The sequence below is a fragment of the Sceloporus occidentalis genome, unplaced genomic scaffold, assembly GCF_023333645.1.
Source record: "Sceloporus occidentalis isolate IW3139 unplaced genomic scaffold, rSceOcc1.0.p SCAF_53, whole genome shotgun sequence".
In the NCBI taxonomy this organism is placed as follows: domain Eukaryota; kingdom Metazoa; phylum Chordata; class Lepidosauria; order Squamata; family Phrynosomatidae; genus Sceloporus; species Sceloporus occidentalis.
The window spans coordinates 6,392,010-6,414,201 of NW_028317033.1; the positions used below are offsets into that span (position 1 = coordinate 6,392,010).

The 22,192-nt window shown below is 42.0% G+C and overlaps 1 protein-coding gene across 1 annotated transcript; it reads left to right on the plus strand.

Annotated features, from left to right (window-relative positions):
* On the plus strand, positions 1-21,789 carry LOC149288297 (phenylalanine--tRNA ligase beta subunit-like). The gene is made up of 17 exons (XM_089492078.1): positions 1-58; positions 739-794; positions 1,012-1,166; positions 1,396-1,468; positions 2,059-2,174; positions 3,016-3,166; positions 3,477-3,585; positions 4,191-4,261; positions 4,353-4,414; positions 5,520-5,571; positions 6,418-6,479; positions 6,958-7,165; positions 9,413-9,493; positions 10,255-10,347; positions 10,568-10,685; positions 14,641-14,793; positions 21,638-21,789. The coding sequence occupies exons 1-17, from the start codon at positions 1-3 to the stop codon at positions 21,787-21,789; spliced, it is 1,770 nt and encodes a 589-aa protein (XP_089348204.1).
* Positions 21,790-22,192: the final 403 nt, after the last annotated feature.

Below are 22,192 nucleotides of genomic sequence, written 5' to 3' on the forward strand. Positions count from 1 at the left end.
ATGCCGACTGTCAGTGTTAAGAGAGACCTGCTGTACCAGGCCTTGGGCCGTACTTACAGTGAGTATTATCGTTATGTCCAGGGAGCTGGCGCAGAGCACACCGGTTGACTGAACGGGCGGCTGCTTCTGGGTCTGTGACCCGCAGCTGGTTAGTCTCCAACATGTCAGCTGCCAGTTACATAAGTTACTCAGTTTTGGAAGATTCTTTTGCCAGTTTGACTGTAATTGTGGATCAGGAGTCACCCCCCCCCACCCCTTGCTTAAATCCACTGGGCAGTGTTAATGTACACTTATCAATTGTGTAATAATGTCCTTTCCTGTTGTGTCGCTGAGGTGTGAAACACAAATCTAAAGTAAAGTCACCGGGAAGCGCTACGTTAAACGTGTTGGCTGTTTTAGCGTCCACAATGACAGCCGTCGCTCCGGTTTCCCTCTGCTTCTTGTTAGTGTGTATGAAATTGGGCAATGATCAGCGACAATAAAGCTTTCATGTGTGATAAACTAGATGAATTTTCAGTTCATCAGATGTGTTTGGCAGGCACATCAGCCAGCGGGTTATATACTTTATGCTTTATGCGGGTCCCCTCGCGAACTCTGCAGACAGGGATCTGTTCATCCCGTGTGAGCGTGCATGAGAGAGGTTGATATTTCCATGCTGTCTGTAGCTTTAAGGGTTTTAAATACCGCTGCGATCCGCAAGTGGAATTAAATCAAATACTTACAATTTCTTTCTTTCAGCTGATGAAGAATTTGATGAGCTATGTTTTGAGTTCGGCCTGGAGTTAGATGAGATTGTAAGTATGACAATTAACATAATAAAGTGGAAGGTATGTGTGTGTATATATTTTTTTATATATATATATATTTATATATATATATAACTTGCAACCTTTTTTATTTACTTTGTTGCAGCAACAATATAACCGGTTAGTATTACAAACTTCACAGGCGCTATGTAAATAAAACATTCATTTTCTATGTTACATTTTTAATGTCCCATTTCTCTTCCAGACCTCAGAGAGAGAAATTATTAGCAGGGAAAAGGGTGATGTAAAGGCAGATGGGGCGTCAGATGTCATTCTCTTCAAGATTGATGTACCTGCTAACCGCTATGACCTGCTGTGTCTGGAAGGGCTGGTGCGGGGGCTGCAAGTCTTCAAAGAAAGGTAATGTTTGCTGTTGGAACAATTGGCCGCATAAATTAATAGTGATAATCTACGTGTAAAACGACGAGCAAGTCCCTCCTTGTGTATCGACTGGTTTGTCTTGTATACTGAGTTTATTGTTGGCACTCTTTAAATGGTTAATAATTTGTATACAAGTTTGATTTATTAACACTTAAGTCCCCAGAGCCAGAAACCATGCAGAATATTCAATATTTTTCTTCTTCTTCAGGATAGAGGCACCCAGATATAAACGGATTACCCCGAATGATAAACAGCTGCAAAGACTTTTTATCACAGAGGAGGTATGTTCCACTTGGGATTTCAAGTTACATACATTTTGTAATTCGTGCTGTATTATAACCAAACATATGCTTCTATGAAAATTATCTTAAAATCCCTAACTATGTATTCGATTTACCCAAATGTTGTTTCGGTAAAGGATAATGCTCAATTTCTTTCTTCATCCTTTCTTTGGCTAAATTTGTCATTTTATATTACTTAGAGGGTGGTAGTTAAGTGGTACAGGTTCCCAGCAGAAGTGGTATAGTTTAATACAATGAGAGAATAGAAACCTGCATGGGATAGGCATATGGCTGTCCTCATGAGTCCACAAACTAGATTTACCAAATGTTGTGTGTCTATGTAAAGTAGTTCAGTAATATGTCATGATTTGTGATAACATCCTATGCTCTTCCGAGAGGTAACTCCAAAGGCATAACAGCGTTCTAGTAATGCAGGAAATAATCGGCTTCCTCGCTGACATGTTCTGTATGAATATTTCCTCCTGTACCTTCTTGACCGATAACGCCTATATTGTTCATTTTAGGGCACTGCATATTTTATACGTTTAGGCTGTTTGGCTTCTTCTGGTTAATTTGTCACCGTTTCATAGACCTCTCTAGTTCGCCCCCATGCCGTGGCTGCCGTGCTAAGGAACATCACATTTACGCAAGAGAGATATGAAAGTTTTATTGACCTGCAAGACAAGCTTCACCAGAACGTCTGCAGGTACGATTCCCCTTCCAGAACGTAAGGTCTATCACTGCCTCTCTTATAAGGACTAACAGGCAGTTATAAGCCCGTGCTGTGAATCCAGGTATGTGGGGCCCGTTGAATGTTAAGCCCCTTTAAATATCGACATTATGCTTTTTTTCTTCAAATAAAATATTACTTGACTGGAAAACCTGAAATCTAAATCTTATCGCTTTGAGCAAAGAAGAGTAAGAGGGGATGTGATAGAAACATTTAAATACTTTAACAAAGTACAAGAGATTATTTTAAATGATGTTGAACACGAGGTCATGGTCTAAAACTAGAGGGTGGGAAGTTTAGATGTAACATAAGGAAGTTTTACTTTAATGAAAGGATGGTAGATAAATGGAACAGCTTCTCATCAGAAGTCGTAAAGACCGCAGTGACAGAGATTAAACATGCATGGGCTAGGCATAAAGCTATCCTGAATCTAAGACAAGATCAAGGACGGACTAGATGGGGCGAATGGTTGTTTTCTGCTATTAAAGTAAGTATGTGTGTATGTGTGTGTGTGTATATATGTGTGTGTGTATATATATATATATATATATATATATATATATATACATATACACACACTTTTTTTTTTAACTTGCTTGGTAACTATCTCGCTTATAAGTAACCATTAAAAGACATGTATCCCTAAGGATTTATTTTTTTTTGGTTTAGATTAAATAACATTGGTTTTTAGGTTCTTAAATATATGGGATTCTACCTTCTCTGGTGTTTAAGAGGTGGCCACCTTCTGTACATGTTAGAGATATTTTTCTTCACTTCACTATCTGGTCTCTAAATCGCGTTTGTTAATGTTTTGCAGGCGGAGGACATTGGTGGCCATCGGAACGCATGACTTGGACACCATCTCAGGGCCTTTAATTTACACAGCTAAGCCACCATCTGAAATCAGATTCAAGCCTCTGAACCAAAGCAAGGAATACAGCGCCCCGGAGGTGATGGAGCTCTATAGGGTGAGTTAGTGCATATCAAATACAGAATGCCTACAGCCCGGGATTTCACTCCATCAAGGGGAGAATTAGCTTTTATAGCTTAATACAGCAAATGGGCCATATGACATTGTTATATTATTATTATACTGTTCTTGAAGTGATGGCTTGTGTTCAATTAACATGCGAAATGTAGCACATTTTATAATGATTAAGATTTAAATGAGAAAACCAATGAAGTCAGTCCATGAATTCAGCGTGTGTTCATGATCTTTTAACACTACTGCTGTTTTCATGTACGGAATAAACATTAATGTGATTATTTTGCCCCCAGACTGACAGCCATCTCAAGCATTTCCTGCACATCATCGAAGATAAACCAGTTTACCCTGTAATCTATGACAGCAACGGGATTTTACTGTCTATGCCACCGATAATCAACGGTAAGAGAACTGCCTGTAATTCCTTGGTTCCACGTGAAAGCTCCTACAATCAGACATCTTAATGTGTAGGATATGTAGTGATCTGCATGTATATTTAACCATTTACTAAATGTACCCGCATACAATCTTCATGTATAGAGTTAATATTTTGCCTGGTTAGTGGTGCCGAGTCTTCCATCTTTATAGCTAGATTATTTGTAATCCCAGGACTCCCTTCTTGAGTTACAACAAGCTTTAAGGCTGCAGTCACTTTGTTCTTATCTGCCTTTTTTCCCCTGATCTAATGAGTCAGACCTTCATTAGTCCTCGGTCTTGTCTTGGATTCAGCATAGCGTTTTACTTGTCCCATGCGTGTTTAAATTCCCTCAGTTTATTATGCTTTACCGTTTCTGATGAGATGCCGCACCACCCTCTCGGTAAAGAAAAACTTCCTTACATTACATCAAAAGGAGTTGCTCAACTTCTGTTTCTCTGCACAACATAACGGCTCAACTTTTTACACTTATAAGGCAGGGCAGCATCGTGACTACGGAGCCCCTGAGGTTATACTAATCTTTTTTTCAACTTCAGCATATCTTGTCTAACTTTCTTGTCTTTTAATTCAGGCGATCATACGAAAATCACCTTGAATACACGGAATGTGTTCATCGAGTGCACTGCAACTGACTTAACCAAGGTACCAAGCCTGACATCCTGACGTGTCAATAACAGCACTGTTTTACGTTACATGTGTGTTTTAAATGCTTCCTATCCTCTTGCTCTTCTAGGCTAAAATAGTTCTCGATATCTTGGTTACCATGTTCAGTGAATATTGCGACGAGCCCTTCACGTGAGTAAAAAGCACTTAAAGCAGCTTAAATGAAGAATTTAAACTCCATGATCAGTATCGATCGATGTAGATATGTGATTTAAAACTATGACTTATCTGAGATGATTTCTGAATGTGAAACTAGGGTGCTTCCAGGTCAATTCGCTAAAAAAGTAACAATCCACTCGTGTCCGTGGAATATTCTTAACTTAGAGGTATGGAACAGTCATTTGCCACTTGGAGCCTAATGCTCCCACTTTTGATAAATACAGCCCTTCTATTGTGTTTTAATGGCTCGTAACATTCATTACTTTTACCATAAAGTCCCAATTATAATCCACGCGGCTTTCTCTTATTTGGGCTGTTTGATGAAGGGGCAGGCATTCTAGAATCACAGGATCTGACAGCAGATAAGAACCATTCAGCCCGTCTTCACTCATGTAGAGGCTTGGACCGTAATCCTTTTATTTCACAATAAAAAGTTCATCTTCAGTTATTACTTGGGCCTGCTAAACACACTTTCGTGTCAGTTCTCAAATGTGCCGAAGCTTAGATCACATCCGCATTTAACTCATCGCACAAAAGCGTGTGTTTAGAAAATAGGCCACCAGGGGCGACATAAACTAATATATTCTAATACTGTAGACTATAATGGGTTAACATAATAAACATTTATCTGCCATATATATTACTTCTAGTACCCCCACATTCTGTTTCCACCCCATAAAACTCTCCCAGCCACTGACTTCTCCACATCAGCCGCTCTACAATATTGTCATCCTCGCCCCTGCTGTCCCTCTCCTTCAGTCGCCGAATAGATTGCAAGCCTGCAAGACAAGAACCTCTTCTCCTTCTGTATCAGTGTTGTATGTGTGCTCGTGTTATTGCTAACTTTTTGTCAGTCTTTGCATTCTCTCTCATTGAAATAACGCTACAGAATCTCTGAACAGTCTAAGAACGACTTGATAAAAATCTTAATGTCCATTTGCATCTCATAAACACACTTTTTAATGAATTTTAATCTTGCTTATAAGTCGTTATTTCGGTTTGCATCATCATTTATTGCACTTGCTATCCCTGCCTTAATATTAAGTATTCTTCTAACATATTATTTTTTTCTTATCAGTGTCGAAGCGGCTGAGGTTATCTACCCGGATGGAAGAACATGCATTTATCCGGTAAGGGGGTTGCATGTGTCAGTGTGACATCACATCTGAAGCAATCTAATATAGTATAATATATATATAAAGATATTAATGTCTTCTGTGAGCCTTCACAGATATGTATGAATGTTTCCACCCAAACCCCGTCGCCACTCCGTATCTGTCCTCAGTGGGATATGAGAAGCCGCTTCATATTGAAGTCTTTGCATGATCTTAAATTGCATTAGGTACAGCAACTGTTTCCATACTAAATGCATATAGAAATCTATATTGCGTGGATTGCATCTTCTGGCATGAAGCAAGTGCAGGCGTTCCTTAGTTACTAGAGTTCTTCCGTCTCGTTTAACTTCTGCTGGAGGCAGGGTGGCGTTTGTATCTATATCTGTAGCACTCGTCTTCTGTTTACTGATTTTCTACGGCACTGTACAATGGGTAACGAGGACATAACGTTACATCATTTTAACTTAAATAACCCCAAAAACGTAGGAAGAGGGCTCTGCTCAACCTGGCTTACTAGCTAATAGGAGCTGAACTCTCGTTGAAGTCACTGTGCATAGCAGCAGCCAATCACATACTAGCATATCATTTCAATAGGAATGCTGCTTAGCATGCGCGGTAAGTACACTACCTGCATACACTTCCTGGAGTCAATAGAGGCAGCCAGGGGAAGAGTTTAATGAGTTACATTTCTAACAATAACTAAACAATCCATGGATCAAAATGGACTCCAACGTGTATTAAAAGATTCAGACGCAAGTTGGGGGACTGGGCTTTTCCTTTACGGAAATTCTATGTTCACCTTTGTCCAGATACTCAAGGAATGCACCTGAAATCACTCATCGTTCTTTTTTTAAATTGCAGGAATTGTCTTATCGTAAAGAATCTATACATGCTGAAAAAATAAATGGTAACATCGGAATCAGGTAGGAAGCGCGCACATCATCATTGGACCCCTTTAAACTTCTGGGTTTTTTAATTGAAATTAAAGACCGTGAGAAATAGACAAAACACCGAATGCACCCTCCAGTTTGTAATAAATCTTGGAAGATGTAGCATTTTGTTCTTCCCGCTGAAGGTTTAATCGCTATAGCCCATGACCCTCTTCCAATACGTTAACTAACAAACTTTGTAAGTCATGGTGCCAAAATTACGGAAGGTGTTTTTGGCATAGGTGTTTAACAGACTCTGGGTTAGTTTAGTGTTTAACACCCGTTTAACTGCAAATCAAGTGCGTCTACAAGGAGGGAAATACTCCCTTAGTTCTTTCTTGATGGGGAAAAAATGAAATCCTAGGTCATCTGTATAAAACATGAATGGATCCATAAGCAGTAAGAGTCTTCAGCCAGTTTCTAGGGGTTAATGGTGATTGATAGTGAGGTTATTTCTGTTTCTCCATTCCAGCGAGACACCGTCCAGACTGGCAAACTTGCTCACACGAATGTGCCTGAAATCCGAGGTGCTGGAGGACGGAAAGCAGATCGAGATAGAAATCCCCCCAACGCGAGCGGATATCATTCACGCCTGCGACATCGTGGAGGACGCGGCTGTTGCGTTCGGGTTCAATAAAATTCCGAAGGTCATTCCGAAAACATACACTATAGCAAATCAGGTGAGTCCGGCTAGTTCGAGTAAATATATGAGAAACTGGGTATTTTGGCTTCTGAGAGCATTAAGTTATTATCAGCGCAGCGGTTGAAACACCTATGAAAATAGTTTTTATTTGATTTTAAATCAGAGTAGTCGGTCAGATTTAAAGGCACGCGTTGAGGTATACCCTGAGCATCTTGCCGTCCATGGCAGCGGACTTCCTTGGGTCCATCAAACGGGGAATGCTCTACCGCAGCCTGCTCACCCACTACAGAATTGTATTACTTTCATTAAGATGACCTAGATGCTTCGTCAGAATTCACACGGCAGCTGTCCTCTCCCATGGCCAAGCGGAGGTTCTAAAAAAAAAAAAATTAATAAAGTCAATGGCACCTCCTGCTTTATAATTAAAATAATAAAAATGGGTTCTTTTCATTGTCCAGTTCTCTCTAGCAAGTTTGGGAGATAGTGTCGACTTCGCTGCGTTTCATGCAGTAAATGGGATAGATCTAAAACCTACTTTGTGATATTTGGGTTAATATTTTGCATATAACGTCTGTAGTTGTCCCACTTGTGATTTAATTATTATTTTTAATGATGGTTCATACGAATGAACTGGACATGTGGATTACCAAGCCCATTCTACTCTTTGAAATTAAACAATTGTACTGTGGGAAGTTCTGTGCCTTTCATAGAAGACTCAGGAGATTGGATAGCCCAGCAGACCTGAGGGATCCTTCTATGGCTTTTTCTATTTGTCTCAATAAGATGTTTGAGCTAGCCTTATGTATAAAATGCGCACTCGTTCCATTTTCAGCTAATGGTGTCCATAAACCTTATAAACCCGCTTGTTGCGGTCAGTGCAGGCGCCAGCTGTGCCCGTGGCAGTTGTGCCTGTACCATGCTGTTGAATCCTCGTTAATAAGTGAGATTTTGTGGGAATCAAGCCGTATGCGTTTGCCCCGTGCCGGAGATGGGACTGTAAACCATCCCATTAATGGTATTTAGCCCTCCACACTTTGAATAATGTACGTACCGTATATTAAGAAGTTGGATAACACTAGGGCTGCAACTAACGATTATTTTAATAATCGATTAGTTGGCCGATTATTTTTTCGATTAATCGGATAAAAAAAACAATATGCAAATTTTTTGTTTATTTAAAATTTAATGAACTGGATGTTAAAAAACAACTTAAAATTTACATTAACATTCTTATTTTGTTATGATGTAATAAAAAAACAATATGTTCAAAGTACAAAAACCCAAACACAATATTTATGAAACAAAATAACCCCAAACATTCTGAAAAGAGGTGGACTATTACTGTTCAAGAAACTTTGCACCCAGCCCTGGCACTTTGCACCCGGCACTTTGCCCCACCCCTGGCACTTTGCACCCGGCACTTTGCACCCGGCACTTTGCACCCGGCACTTTGCACCCAGCCCTGGCACTTTGCACCCAGCACTTTGCACCCAGCCCTGGCACTTTGCACCCAGCACTTTGCCCCAGCCCTGGCACTTTGCACCCAGCCCTGGCACTTTGCACCCGGCCCTTTGCACCCGGCACTTTGCCCCAGCCCTGGCACTTTGCACCCAGAACTTTGCACCCTGGCACTTTGCACCCAGCCCTGGCACTTTGCACCCAGCCCTGGCACTTTGCACCCAGCACTTTGCACTGTGCCCCTGCACCCAGTCTCCAACTCTGCCCTGCCCCCACACTCACACCCTGCACCCACTCTGCCCTGCACCCACACTCACACCCTGCACCCACTCTGCCCTGCACCCAGTCTCCAACTCTGCCCTGCACCCAGTCTCCTGCCCTGCCCCCACACTCACACCCTGCCCTGCATCCCCACCCCCACTCTGCCCTGCACTCAGTCTCCTACCCTGGCCTGCCCCCCCACCCCCACTCTGCCCTGCATCCCCTGAAACCCCACCCCCGCGAATCGCTCTGTGCGAACGGAGCCACACGCAACTAAAAGAAGGCGGAGAGTGCAGCGGAAGCGGGGAACGCTCGCGGAGGTAAGTAAAAGGAGCCGAGTGCTCCAACAACGAATCGATCACTCGATTAATCGATAACGGAAATTGTCAACAACGATTTCCGTTATTGATTATTATCGATTTTATCGATTCGTTGTTTCAGCCCTAGATAACACTGATGTAGCCTATGCTGCCCAGCTTGCCTACACTGACTCTTACTGTTGCTTATCAATAAAATAATCTCTTCCTAACTTGTTTTAACGCATCAATGTCTTTTGCCTCTTTAGTTGCCCCTGAATAAGCTCACAGAACTACTGCGTCAGGACCTGGCTGCTGCCGGATTCACAGAGGCACTGACATTTGCCTTGGTACATTTTTGCTACTTTTGTCTATATCATAGATGGCTAAGTGTCCCCTTATATTTCCCCTCCCCCTACTTTATGGGAATACTCTGCATACATTTGATCTGTTTCCCTGTCCCTTAGCCCTTTGTGTTATATTTTATAACTTTCACTGTGTGTGGCCAAGCATATCTATGCATAACATGACTTGGGATACAGATGTGTGTGTGTGTGTGCGTGTGCGTGTGCGTGCGCGCGCGCGCGTATCCGTATAGATGAAGCTATAAAAACATTTGATGCCCATTGCGTAAGATTCTCTTAGCCCAAGGGTACTCAAGACCATGTGGGCCCCAAAGAGAGCATGGATTCTGTATTTCCTTACATGGCAAGGATTTAGTTAAATCAATTTTCCATTTTCTTGGAGATATATGTACTCCGTCTGGAACATCCCAAAATCCCAGCTTCCTTTTGGCTATCAAGACCTGGCATTTGCTGACCAAGGAATATTTGCATTAATGTTAACCCAATCCACTCTCATCAAGCACAAATGCAGAAGCCGCCATGTATAATGTTATTTATTATGTAATCCTGTGACAAGATGTACTTCTGTTAAGTGCTTTTAAGCAAAACCCAGTGAGTGAGTGAATGAATGAATGATGCGACTGTCCTGTTCTTGAAGTGAACTACAGTCTGGCTGGCTTTGGTAGTCTTAATGGCTGTGGACAGTGGTTCCCATAATGACTTGTTGGCCTCTGGTTGATCTATGCGTACACGTTGTTTTCTTGCAGTGCTCCACTGATGACATTGCTGATAAACTTGGTGTTCCTGTTTCATCCACTAAGGCCGTGCACATTGCAAATCCTAAAACTGCCGAATTTCAGGTTAGTCCCATGCGTACGTTTTAACCTCTTGACACTTTTCTGGCCATGTAGAACATTGTATCTGTCTGAATTCTGTGCTTTAAACAATCTTTTTGATGAAATGCTGTTTTTTATTAAAAGCTAGTTGTTTTTTTAGTAAATGGGCAATGTGGTCATTGGAGCTGTAACGAACCAACACTGTGCGTTTGTGTCCTTGACATGTGTGTGTTTTGAACATTAGGTGTCTCGTACAACCCTAATTCCAGGGCTGCTCAAAACTATCGCTGCAAATCGGAAAATGCCTCTTCCTCTGAAGCTGTTTGAGATCTCTGATGTGGTACTCAAGGACTCTTCTCGAGGTAGGGGATCTGTTACCCATTTGGAGGTATAGTTATTATGTCCACACGCTATATGTAATATATATATACCGTATTGGCTCGGATATAGGCCGCCCCCGTATATAGGCCGCACCCTAAAAGTTTGGTGCTTTTTTAAAGAAAAAGGTTTTTTTCTTTAAAAAAGCACCAAAAAAACAACATGCTGCCACTCTGTCTCCCCCCCCCGAGATATGCTGCCACTGTCCTCCTCCCCCCCCGAGATATGCTGCCACTGTCCTCCTCCCCCCCGAGATATGCTGCCACTGTCCTCCTCCCCCCCGAGATATGCTGCCACTGTCCTCCTCCCCCCCCCGAGTTATGCTGCCACTCTGTCTCCCCCCCCCCGAGATATGCTGCCACTGTCCTCCTCCCCCCCCCCCGAGTTATGCTGCCACTCTGTCTCCCCCCCCGAGATATGCTGCCACTGTCCTCCTCCCCCCCCCGAGTTATGCTGCCACTGTCCTCCCCCCCCGAGATATGCTGCCACTGTCCTCCCCCCCCCGAGATATGCTGCCACTGTCCTCCTCCTCCCCCCCCGAGATATGCTGCCACTCTGCCCCCCCCCCCGACTTACCAGAGGAGACACTCAGCTGATGTGCCGGCACCGGAAGTTGTGTACGCGTATTGCGTAGATGTCCCCCGCCGGCCCCGCAAGACACCCGGGAGTCTCCTCTGGTAAGTCTTGGGGGCAGAGGTAAAACGCATCGTGGGGACGGTCACCGGCTGCGGCGATGCGGGTAAACAACCTCCGCAGCCGGTGACCGTCCGCACGATGCGCTTAGACAACCTCCCGTGCCGGCACCCCCCCCCCCGTGGAAAGTGCTGGCAGGGGAGGCTGTCTGAGCGTATCGGGGAGTAGGATGCGGGTCCCCTGCACCGCTCCGGGGGATCTGTATCCTAACCCTGCCCGGCGCCCGGAACTGCATGTCCCGGGCATCGGGCGCTAGACCCAGAATATAGGCCGCACCCCCACTTTAAAGACTTAAAGTGGGGGGGAAAAAGTGCGGCCTATATTCGAGCCAATACGGTATAACCCTCAGGCCTTTTGTCATTGATTTCCCCATCTTAAGCTTAACATCTCTGTGACAATTACAGTAAGTAACACAATGCAAAAGCTGTTAAGGGCTGTCGGTAAGTCTCCCTTTAAAACAAAAGTAGTGAAGACTGAAATTATCTCAAAACTCCCTCCAAAATTAAGTATATTGCTTGATTCTGGAAAGTATGGCTTACTGAGCTACATAGAGCTTTCTACTCAAAGCTTCTACTTGCAATCTGAATGTTTATCCCCAGAAGAGTAGCCCTCTTTCTGGAGGTCGTTTGTGACACTAAGGACATTTACTTTGACCACGCAAAGGTACTGTAGTAACATAACATCATTTCGTCTTAGAAGCGCAGGCAACATTAGGTGTTTTCGCATGGAACAGAGCAGCGGTGCCGGATTGGCGTGAGAGAACCACTAGGGGGCAGAGTTTGCTTTGCTAATGTAAAGGCGACATTCAGACCTGTGTTGTACAGAATTGTCCAGCAACCGCACAGCAACCGTAGAACATGCTTTCTGTAGTTTATACAGTAATGGAACGTTCCATAGAAAGTACCTGAACGCTTCTCCTCCCCATGGACTTAATGGCACTCTAAGATACTCAGAGTCGCAGCAAAGTAGGGATATTGTCTTCATGCGCGTGGAAGCCGCTGATTTCAAAGAATCATTAATTTAGTCAATACATTTGTATTTTTAAATTTTTTATAAGTTATTTTAAAGGCCATAGAATATATAATCTTAACTAACCATATGAAACATACTATTCTGCAGCTTTTCTTGCAGTAGACGGAGGGCAGCATATGGCGGTGCTTTCATGGCCTTCATAGCGGTGTGTTTTTAGATATTACTAACAGATACATAAATACACATATTGCAAAACACATCATGGTAACATGCTGCGGTGTTTTTTTTGTTTATGTGTAGGGGCAGCTCCAATTGTTTGTTAAACTTAATACCTTTTTTAATTGGCCCAATGAAGAAAAATATGTAAAATTGCATAAGCTTTCAGAGAGGTCCCCATAGCATGCAGTGGAATATTCTGGTCTAGGCCGGCAGCCACTCTGCTACATAAGAGGGAGCCAATTGCCCTATTGGGTGATCGGGATCCCTGTGGCTCCATTCAATGGAAGAGATAAAGGGGGGGATCATCGATCACCCCAGCCGGCCCATTAACACTATGGAGGACTGGGCAGTAAGGGCATCGGTGCAGCAATAAAGCTGCCGTTGGTTAGAAGATAAACGCGGCACTGCAGACATGCACTCTAATTTATGTGCCCGTCTTGTGAGAAATATGATATTTTTATTCCCTCCCCTAATATTCTTCCATCAGAGGAGGTTTTTACGCTTTAATGTTTGATTTATATGGATGTTAGAAGGTTAGTCTGATTTTGTTCAGCTTTCATCATGCATTTAGCTCTGAGCAGCCACTAAAATGGAATTGTAGCAATACATCCTTAGCAAAATGGGAGACATGCAAGTGTGATGGGACGGCGGTGGGCAGGCTGTGGATCGTTTCTGGAGACGATGGGGTGGCATATGTTCAGTAAAGGAATGTGGGTAATAGTGGGTAATAGGGTTAGTTGGCTGCCCGGCTTTGATCCAGTGAGTAGATCTGTGGATCACCTGGGCTTTGCAGTAGCTATGTGTTTTAATGTGATAGCTGTTGTAATCAACAGAGGGGCTTGTAATCTTGCTTTTGTAAATGAGATTAGAACAACAATAGACGTAGTGTTAATTAAATGCACATCTGGATTAAACCTACCAAGAAGCTCCAGGCTAGACTTTGTGCAGGAATGGACAAAAAGGAGCCTCCTGAGAAATATATACTTTTCTTATTAGAAGTAATCTTTCTATATATTGTAAACTTATTTACACATTAAGTGTATAAGTATATATTCAGGACATAATATATCATATACAAGTTTATACATACAAATCAACAGCCTGTGCTCTAAGAAGAATATATGAAAAGAAAAAAATACTCAAATAAAAAAACATTTCAGATTCATTTATCATACAATTGGCTTATCTAGGTGTTCAGCTCGTTTTCATGATCAAGTGTTTAGAATGTAAGCCACCTTGCTGAAAGTGAGCTCTGCCAATTCTATTTTTTTTACTGAAATGACACTTAATTATGCTATAATTTAGAATGTAAAAACATGCGGCAGAACTCCTGTATATTGGTGGTGGATCGCACCCCTGGAATGCATTTAAATCCTATGAATCTTCTTGACAAATATGACTCCTTGGTTAGGTTTATTGACATTGACTCCAGTGTACCAATTCTATGAATCCAGAAGGTATCTGCGATTCAAGCATCCAATATTTAATCTTATATGGTACGCCCGCGCTTGTGTAAAGGCAAGTGCATGTTATAAGAATGCTCACCATGAGTTCCGACCTCCGGACATTGAGGAAGAACACGCGACGGTGAACTCATGAAGCATGACATGTACAGCTGGTGTGCGGCTCTGTAACGTCTGTTTCCAATTTCTCCCCTCTTCGTATGAAAGGACTGGGTCTGTAGCTCGTTTAGACTTTATCTGCACTGTCTACCGTTTACGCCATCCATCGGTCTAAAAAAATAATAATAATAATCCAAAAACATAACTGATATGATTGCGCAAACTTGTTTGTTTTTTGTGCATTAGTTTGAAGCCTTAAACAATGTTTTTGTGTGTAAGTTATTTTGTGGCCAGGTTCTTTCTGCTTCAGAAAAGTTTTTTTTTTTTTGTTTTGTTATTAGAAAGACTTCCTAATTTGGCCCATTAGATATTTGACTGTTAACTTTTGATTTATTAATAGACACCGAATCAGTAAGTTTGTAATAATATGCCTTTGAATTTACTAATTTATATTTATTTAATTTTTTTTCCCTTTTGTGTATTGCCATACAAGATGTTGGGGCCCGAAATCACAGACACCTCTGTGCGGTTTATTATAACAAGAACCCTGGATTTGAAGTGATTCATGGCCTGTTGGACCGGATAATGCAGCTTTTGGCAGTGTCTCCCGGCGGCGAGAACGGATACCATATCAAGGCTGCGCAAGGTATGATACGGTAGCTCTGTGCGGGGTCTTTAAAACCATATCGCTATACGGTGCCCTGCTTGTGTATACCGTACTGTGCAGAAGTCGTAGGCGGGTGTGAAAATTGCTGTAAAGTGAGAATGCTTTCAAAATAGACATTTTTTAGCAAAACGTAAATCGAGTAAAACAGAAGAAAAATCAATATTTGGCCAAACTTTGTCTTCAAAATCTTTTTTTGGTTTGGTTTAGATATTTCTTCCGTTCACTCACTGTCTATTTTTGAAAGCATTCTTGGCTTATAGCGCTTTTTCACCGGTGATAAAGCTTTTGCACCGTACTGTAGATGTGGTGATAAAAGAGATGTGGTGAGATCCAACGGTTTACTGCTTATCTATAATGGTATTTACAGATTACACTAATATATAGGAATCCTTAGAAGTATTCTGTTATTTAGTGATGTACATAGCGCCATCATATTCTGTAGTGTTGTACAATGGCTCAACGGGACATGGCAAGTAATGCATCGCATAACAATTTTCACTTGCAGAAGTAAAAGGTAAGCCAGGGCCCTTCTCAAGCAAGCTTACAATCTAGAAGGAGTTAGTTGCTACATTTACCTCTTATGTCATGCACATTAAATTCTTCTTCACCATTAATTAACCTGTCCTGTTGTTGGACGCTAATTAGTTCTGGCTGCCTTAGCAGGTGCATTGTAAAGAAGGGAGGTGCGTTACATGCTGAATCATCAATTCCCACTGACATTAGCTCTGCATAAGCCTTTAAAAACCATGATACTAATAAAAAACCTAACATCCCCAGTTTATAGGTAGTTTTTTTAAGCCTTTAATGGTGCTGAATGAATGTATTTAACAGATCCGCCTCAATATAGGCATTACGTCATACACAAAATGTTTCTGTAGTGCAGTGGGGCTGAGATCTGCTGCTCTTACCCTTCCCTGTAGAAATCTTACACACAATACCTCGATTTTAGTTTGGGAAAGAGATAGCACTGCTGATGGGTCAGTAAAAAAAAAGTAAAAGTCTGATTCTTGGCTTTAGGTAGGAATTGGTACATGGAGCAGATAGCCTAATGTGTCTGCCTGCTGTCGTGGCATGCTGTCAGTTGATCTGTGAGATCACAGGTGCCCCCCCCCACACTGTAAGTCACCCCATTATTATTATTCTATTTTATTTATATAGCATCAACAATTTACGCAGCAGAAAGCCCTGCTCTTGCGAGCCTTCAATCTTGTCCAAGTAGAACATCTTTTTTAAATGGTACTTCAGTCCTGTTATGTAGGTGAGAATTAGACCGGTGCAAATGGACCAAAAATGGACCTAATATTCGTTTTCAGACAACCAATTTAATCTTCTGCCCTTTCGATTTGGAGAATAATGGGGGCGGGGCACTCACCCTTCATTCTCTCATACCCTTTCATAGTCTCTCTCATTACTCTCCTGTGTATTTACCATTAGACCAGGGCTCTCGTAGATCGTGGGTCTGCAAGACTAGGAAACAGATGCAGGTAATGTGGATGTTCGATTATAGACGCACTAAACTGACATTTTAGCTGTGTGTCGCCCTGCTTCCGATATAAAAAAATATCAAGGTCATTTGTCTTTCCCTTTAGCAGTCAACGTATATCCAGTTGGTTTTCATTCATGCAGTAAACAAACATGTCAAAAAACTAGCTTTGGACAATTTGTTGACAGCTACTAGATATTCTTATAACCTCATATATAAAAAAAGTGTGCATTGTGCGATGGAATTGGACACTGGTCTTAATGGACTGCTGCCCTACTGAAGAGTACGTGTGGCTCCCATATGTTTACAGAGTCTGTGAACATATGTATAATGTCCCGTTCTTCACGCACCTTCTGTCCTTTTTACACCCCTTAGGGTAAATACACCTGACCCGGGTCGTGATCTCCTGTCCTTTCTGGGGTAGGAGCCGTGAAAAATTATCAGTGAAATTGTGATGTCTTGGTGAGGGATTTAATTGTAACTCAAGCTGGGATTTTTTTACCTGCTGTCCAATTCTATTAAGCAACCCAAACATTATCATTAATGCAGAGGGCTTCAGAAATTGTGCCTTACGAGGCCAAGAGCATTATTACATCATTATTACATCAACGTTCCGTAGAATCGGAAATTATTGGGATTCTAAAGACAAAAATAAATGCAATTTATCTTTTAGGGAGTGTGTATAATTACCTTTACAGTGTAATCGTTCTAAAATGTCAGATGATGCCTGCCATCCCATGTGCCATCAAATAAATGTCAAATAACTAGTAAATGAAAGAAAATGTTATCCCTGACAGGTAAGTGCTAGGATACTTTACAGTGTTAATCACAATTACAAATGTTTTGTATCATATGTAGACTTGGTTTGCAATCCTAGTTTCTGCACACAGGCTTCAGTAAATAATATACTGCAGAGTAGTCTTTAAAGCGGCGGTCTCAATGTATGGTACATGTATTTGATTAATAATGGGGGTAGTGAGTAGGCTGGAAATACTGAGGAACGCTGCTTTAAAGAATAAGCCATATGTATTGCTTAAAGTTACCATATTTTTAAAGGGCCATACCGCCAACGGGTTATAAAAAGGGCCATACCGCCAACGGGTTATAAAAAGGGCCATACCGCCAACGGGTTATAAAAAGGGCCATACCGCCAACGGGTTATAAAAAGGGCCATACCACCAACGGGTTATAAAAAGGGCCATACAAAGGGGAGGAATATCGGAATACCCTTCGGTGGCTCCCGTGGTCAATGTTTCTATCCTCGCCTCGTGTGCGGGATATGGGTCTGGCTTAACCCCACCTCATCTGATTCGGTCTTCTCACCCATGTGTTGTCCTCCTTACCTGCTGGGCTACCTCTATCGGCTGGGGTTACCGGTCGTATTTCGGAGTTTCTCACACTTCGGTGTGGGTTGTCATGTCTTTGTCCGGACTACCGTGCAGTGTCTTACTTTCTTATTTTGTACTTTGTTTTTATTTACTTTGTTACGTTTTCTTTGTATCATTGTTTCCTCAATGTCTCCAGCATTATCTGTATTTATCCATATTATTGTGTAGCGGCTCTTCTCTATTTGTGTGATTATGGTCCCTGGTGTGCCGTTTCTACTTTCATGCGACCCGGTGCTCTCCACCTTTGTACCGACCGCAATGATCGGCTCTAGGTTGCCTATGAAGCGTCTTACACTTGCCTGATTTACTGTGCACATTGTCTGTATAACCTTTATGTGCACTCATGTTTTCTCTCATTGTGCATATTTTCAATAAAGGAGAATTGAGAAAAATAAAAAGGGCCATACCACCAACGGGTTATAAAAAGGGCCATGCCACCAATAGGTTAGCCCCATTCCCTCAAGATTGTAAGCTTGCGAGCCCGGCTCTCTCCACCTAATGTTTCGGTTTGCCATAGTCTGTCAATTCTCGTCTTGTCAGACCCCTTCAATGTATGTATTGTATAAAGCGCTGCGTACATTGTTGGGTAGCTATATAAATAAAAGCTAATAGGGCCATGCCACCAATAGGTTATGATTGTGTATAGACTTTAATGCACCTGTATGTACTGCTTTAGGCTGGTTAAGCTTATTTCTAGTTATTAGCTTAGCATTGAATTGGAAATTTGACTGTAATTGAGCCCCTTTTTCTGCCCCTTTGGTTTTCTTCGCCTTAGTTACATAGACCCAGCGGGGGATTGGGTCTGTGATGATACGCCATTGACGGTATATACAGTTTCTCTGTGGGTCTCCTGTATAATCTGAGGCTTTGATCTCCGGTATAAAGAAATAACACCAATCTTGGTACACCGTTCCCTCCACCCTCCTCCCTGCTGTTACTTTGTATTCGAATGCATTATTGTGCCTACACCTGTCATTACTTCCCCGAGCTAAAGGTAAATGACTAATATAACAAGATTTCTTCATCTGTGGTGTTATTTCCTTAAGGACTGTGTCCTTCTAATCCAACGATAATTGTTCTGTCCCTCTTTTCACTCGTTTTAATACATCAAGCTGCTATTTATCCAAGGTAATGAAAGAACAAATGCTACGAATCAGGAGATATGTATATACACGTCTTTTGTCCTATTTTTTCTTTCTATTAAAATGTAAATTCTAGGGAAAATCCACTGCAATGTCTCATCTAGCAAAAGCCTTTTGCTTTTGTTACATCCTTCTGCCAAACAGTATTAAAGCTTCAGCCCTTTAAACTTTCCATGCTTTTTGCAAACTTAAAAATCAATGTACTTACCTTAGGTGGAAGCTGCAGCTCCCCACCCCATATGTGTCCCAATTTATCACATCACTAGTTAGCCAGTTAGCCAATAAAGGCATTATCTTTACCAAGTCTCTTTCTACTAACATGGTACACCGTGTTACTAAATGTGTTACTAAAGACCTGTCTGTTAAATGCCAACATGCGCAGGTTTCCTTGTCTGTTCAGCTTAGGTGTGTGATCTGTGATGCAGAAAGTGACCACCGCCGTCGGGGCGAAAGCATGAAATGATCTATTAATCCCGGTGGTCAGTCCTAACCCACAATCAGATAATTTAGAGACATTAATGGCTGCTCATTTGCACGGGATGTGTGGCTTACCGTGTCCCCAGTGTCGGAGGACATACATTGTACATGTGAACACGTATGCTAGTAATGCGGTTCGTGGTTAATATGATCGGCACAGCTGTACTTTGGCATTTGATCCCCACCGTCACCCAAAATCAAAAAAAAGTATACAATGGAAAAATCTCTTTCAAATGTAGCCACTGCAGATCAGCTGAAGATGAAAGAGCTTTTAAGTCTTGGCCTTTAAAGCCGCTTCTCAATTGCTATGTATAAGCCTCCACTTCCGTACATACTATCAAATTATAGGACCGGCAAGGTATCTTTAAGCCTATAATATTACCCTAAAGTATGTTTTATTCCCCTTTTTTTCCATTTTAAAGCTCACAAAAAAGAAACTGAAATGTATTATTTGAGTGAATCAGAAGAATGTTCTCTTTGATATTTAATTGTCCATAAAATGTGATAAAGATTAGTCGATAGAAAAGGCAATTAGCCCCCAGGTCTTAACCTCTTTAATGCCAAGGAATCAACAGCTTCTTGGATCTGCAGTATGTGGCTGCCCCATTGGCATTAAAGAGGTTAATGGAGCCTGTCTGCTCTATTATAGGAGTCATAGGACAAGCTAGAGAAGGTATAATTAAACTGTTACTCACGCCTGAGTGAGTATGGAAAGTAAGGTAACTCGCATGGCTTAAGGGAGATGAGGCTACGTTTTCCCTTTCCAGTGTCATGACGGGTGCATCGGTTTGTGCGTTGGTGCTGCGCTACAGCTCTGTAAGAACCGAAGCAGCCGGGGCTCGAAACATCAAACTTAGTATAAAAAGAAACATTCGGCACATGTAGTCGGCCAGTTTTTGGACTCTGCTTTAAATAGCTCTATGCCTACTCCAAGTAAGCATAAATTCCCACACTGTAAGCCTCTACCACTTCTGCTGGGAGGCTGTTCCACTTATTTAACATGATGGAGGCCCTTTTATATAAAACAGAAATGGGCAATGGATTATATTGTGGTGTGTAGCATTCATGGCTGTATCTCTCTCTCTATTCTCTACCATTAAGAAGCGGCCATTATTCTGCGTGGGGAAAAACTGCAGCTTTTCAGAAGTGCGACTCTTAAAGCGTTAATGTGCGCGTCGTGTACGTCTCCTGCCCTCCATGCCGATCGTAATGCTTGCTTATACGATTATTTAAAGAAAGTTATTTGTGTCTGCACGAGACTGGCTCCCCTTCACGTGTGTTTTTGTGACATCTGACATATGGCCATGGTGTGAACACCAAAAAGGCTCATCCGATGATCAATTTCATGGATCTCCCATTCCCATTAATGCTTTTGTCTTTGGAATAATTGATCCGGTAGCATCCAGTAAGCCAACCCTGTGCCCTTGTTGTTCTTTTTGTAGAGCACTAGGTGTGGGTCGCACATGGACCTGCTCACCTGATCTAACCCTACAGTTAACCATTTCAATAATTGGCTGCATCGGCTAATCAGACCTGTGTTTTCCTAAGGCAGGGGCGTCAGAGGTTTGGCCGTTTCATCTGGGAGGTTTCTAAATAATTTCACAGAACTTTCTATGTGTTTACGCATAATTCCATGATTTCACACCTCTCTTCGGGGTTAATGGTAAACCACTAATGATCACCATGTCCGATCTTAATATTACCCAAATTAGTAGTCCTTGTCCTCTCTGTGTGAGTCTATGAACGTGAATCCATGTGTTGCTTTGCTTTGCGTGGCATGACATTCAAATAGGAATCCCTGGGTGTCTGCCAACAACAATCCAGCGACCCTGTGTATGTCTCTAGGACTTATTACATGGCAGGGTAAACGTACTGTGTTAATAGAATGAGTTCACTATCGGAGGAAGGTAGATAAGTTGTGGAACTCCATGTTACATTAAAATTCCTTGGAAACCTGGACTGGCCAATCCTTTTCCGTGTAGCCTGCTCTGGGTAAGGTTTCAGTGCCGCTTATTTCAGATCACATTATTAGCAAGCATTTATTACAATCGATGCAAATGATCAGGTAGTTTACCAAATAATCTCTCACGAATTAGAATTGCTGACTGTGTGTGTATCTTACTTCCAGATTTTGAAAGTCTGCTTTCCTGATATTTATTATCTGCCCTTTTAGCCAAAAATGTCCCCCCAATAGATACCTTCATACAATGTTACAGTCCAGTTGCATTGCCCATGCACTCACACTGCTCATGCACACACACGCACTGCCCATGCACGCACACGCACTGACACATTTGTCCAGTACCATTAATTGTCATCATTGTATTTTGCAGACCCGGCTTTCTTTCCCGGACGTTGTGCTGAGATCCTGGCTGGTGGACGCAGAATCGGAAAACTGGGTGTCCTCCACCCTGACGTCATAACAAAGTTTGACCTGACCCTGCCGTGTTCTGCCCTTGAAATAACCGTGGAGCCTTTTTTATAATATAGCGCAGTTTCTTTTTACTGGATTTTACACAAATATGTTGCAGGACTTATTAATAGTAACTCCGGTAAAGGTGAAGCAATCAGCAGGAACATTCTGCTGGCCACAGTGATCGCTCTGCTTTTTTTTTGTATGTAATGGCTATACTGACCTTTGCTGATTGTCCCACTTTAAGACGAAATCTGCCTGTCAGTGAACACTCTCCATAGTACAGAACATCCCCTTAATCATTACAAGAGACACATATTTATTTGTCGGCTTCTTAGAGATGCATCCGAATAAATGGCCTCTATTATTAAGTGGTTCTGTGTGAGCTTCATTGTATGTATACATGTAAATATGAATAACAAACTCTTTCATCCCATTTATTTATTGTTAAAGCCCACCCGTCATGTACCATCTT

Coding starts and splice junctions, on each gene's coding strand:
- LOC149288297 (XM_089492078.1), top strand. CDS start 1: ATGCCGACTGTCAGTGTTAAGAGAGACCTGCTGTACCAGGCCTTGGGC. Junction 4,262..4,352: donor CTGCAACTGACTTAACCAAG/GTACCAAGCCTG, acceptor TTGCTCTTCTAG/GCTAAAATAGTTCTCGATAT. Junction 14,794..21,637: donor CCATATCAAGGCTGCGCAAG/GTATGATACGGT, acceptor TGTATTTTGCAG/ACCCGGCTTTCTTTCCCGGA.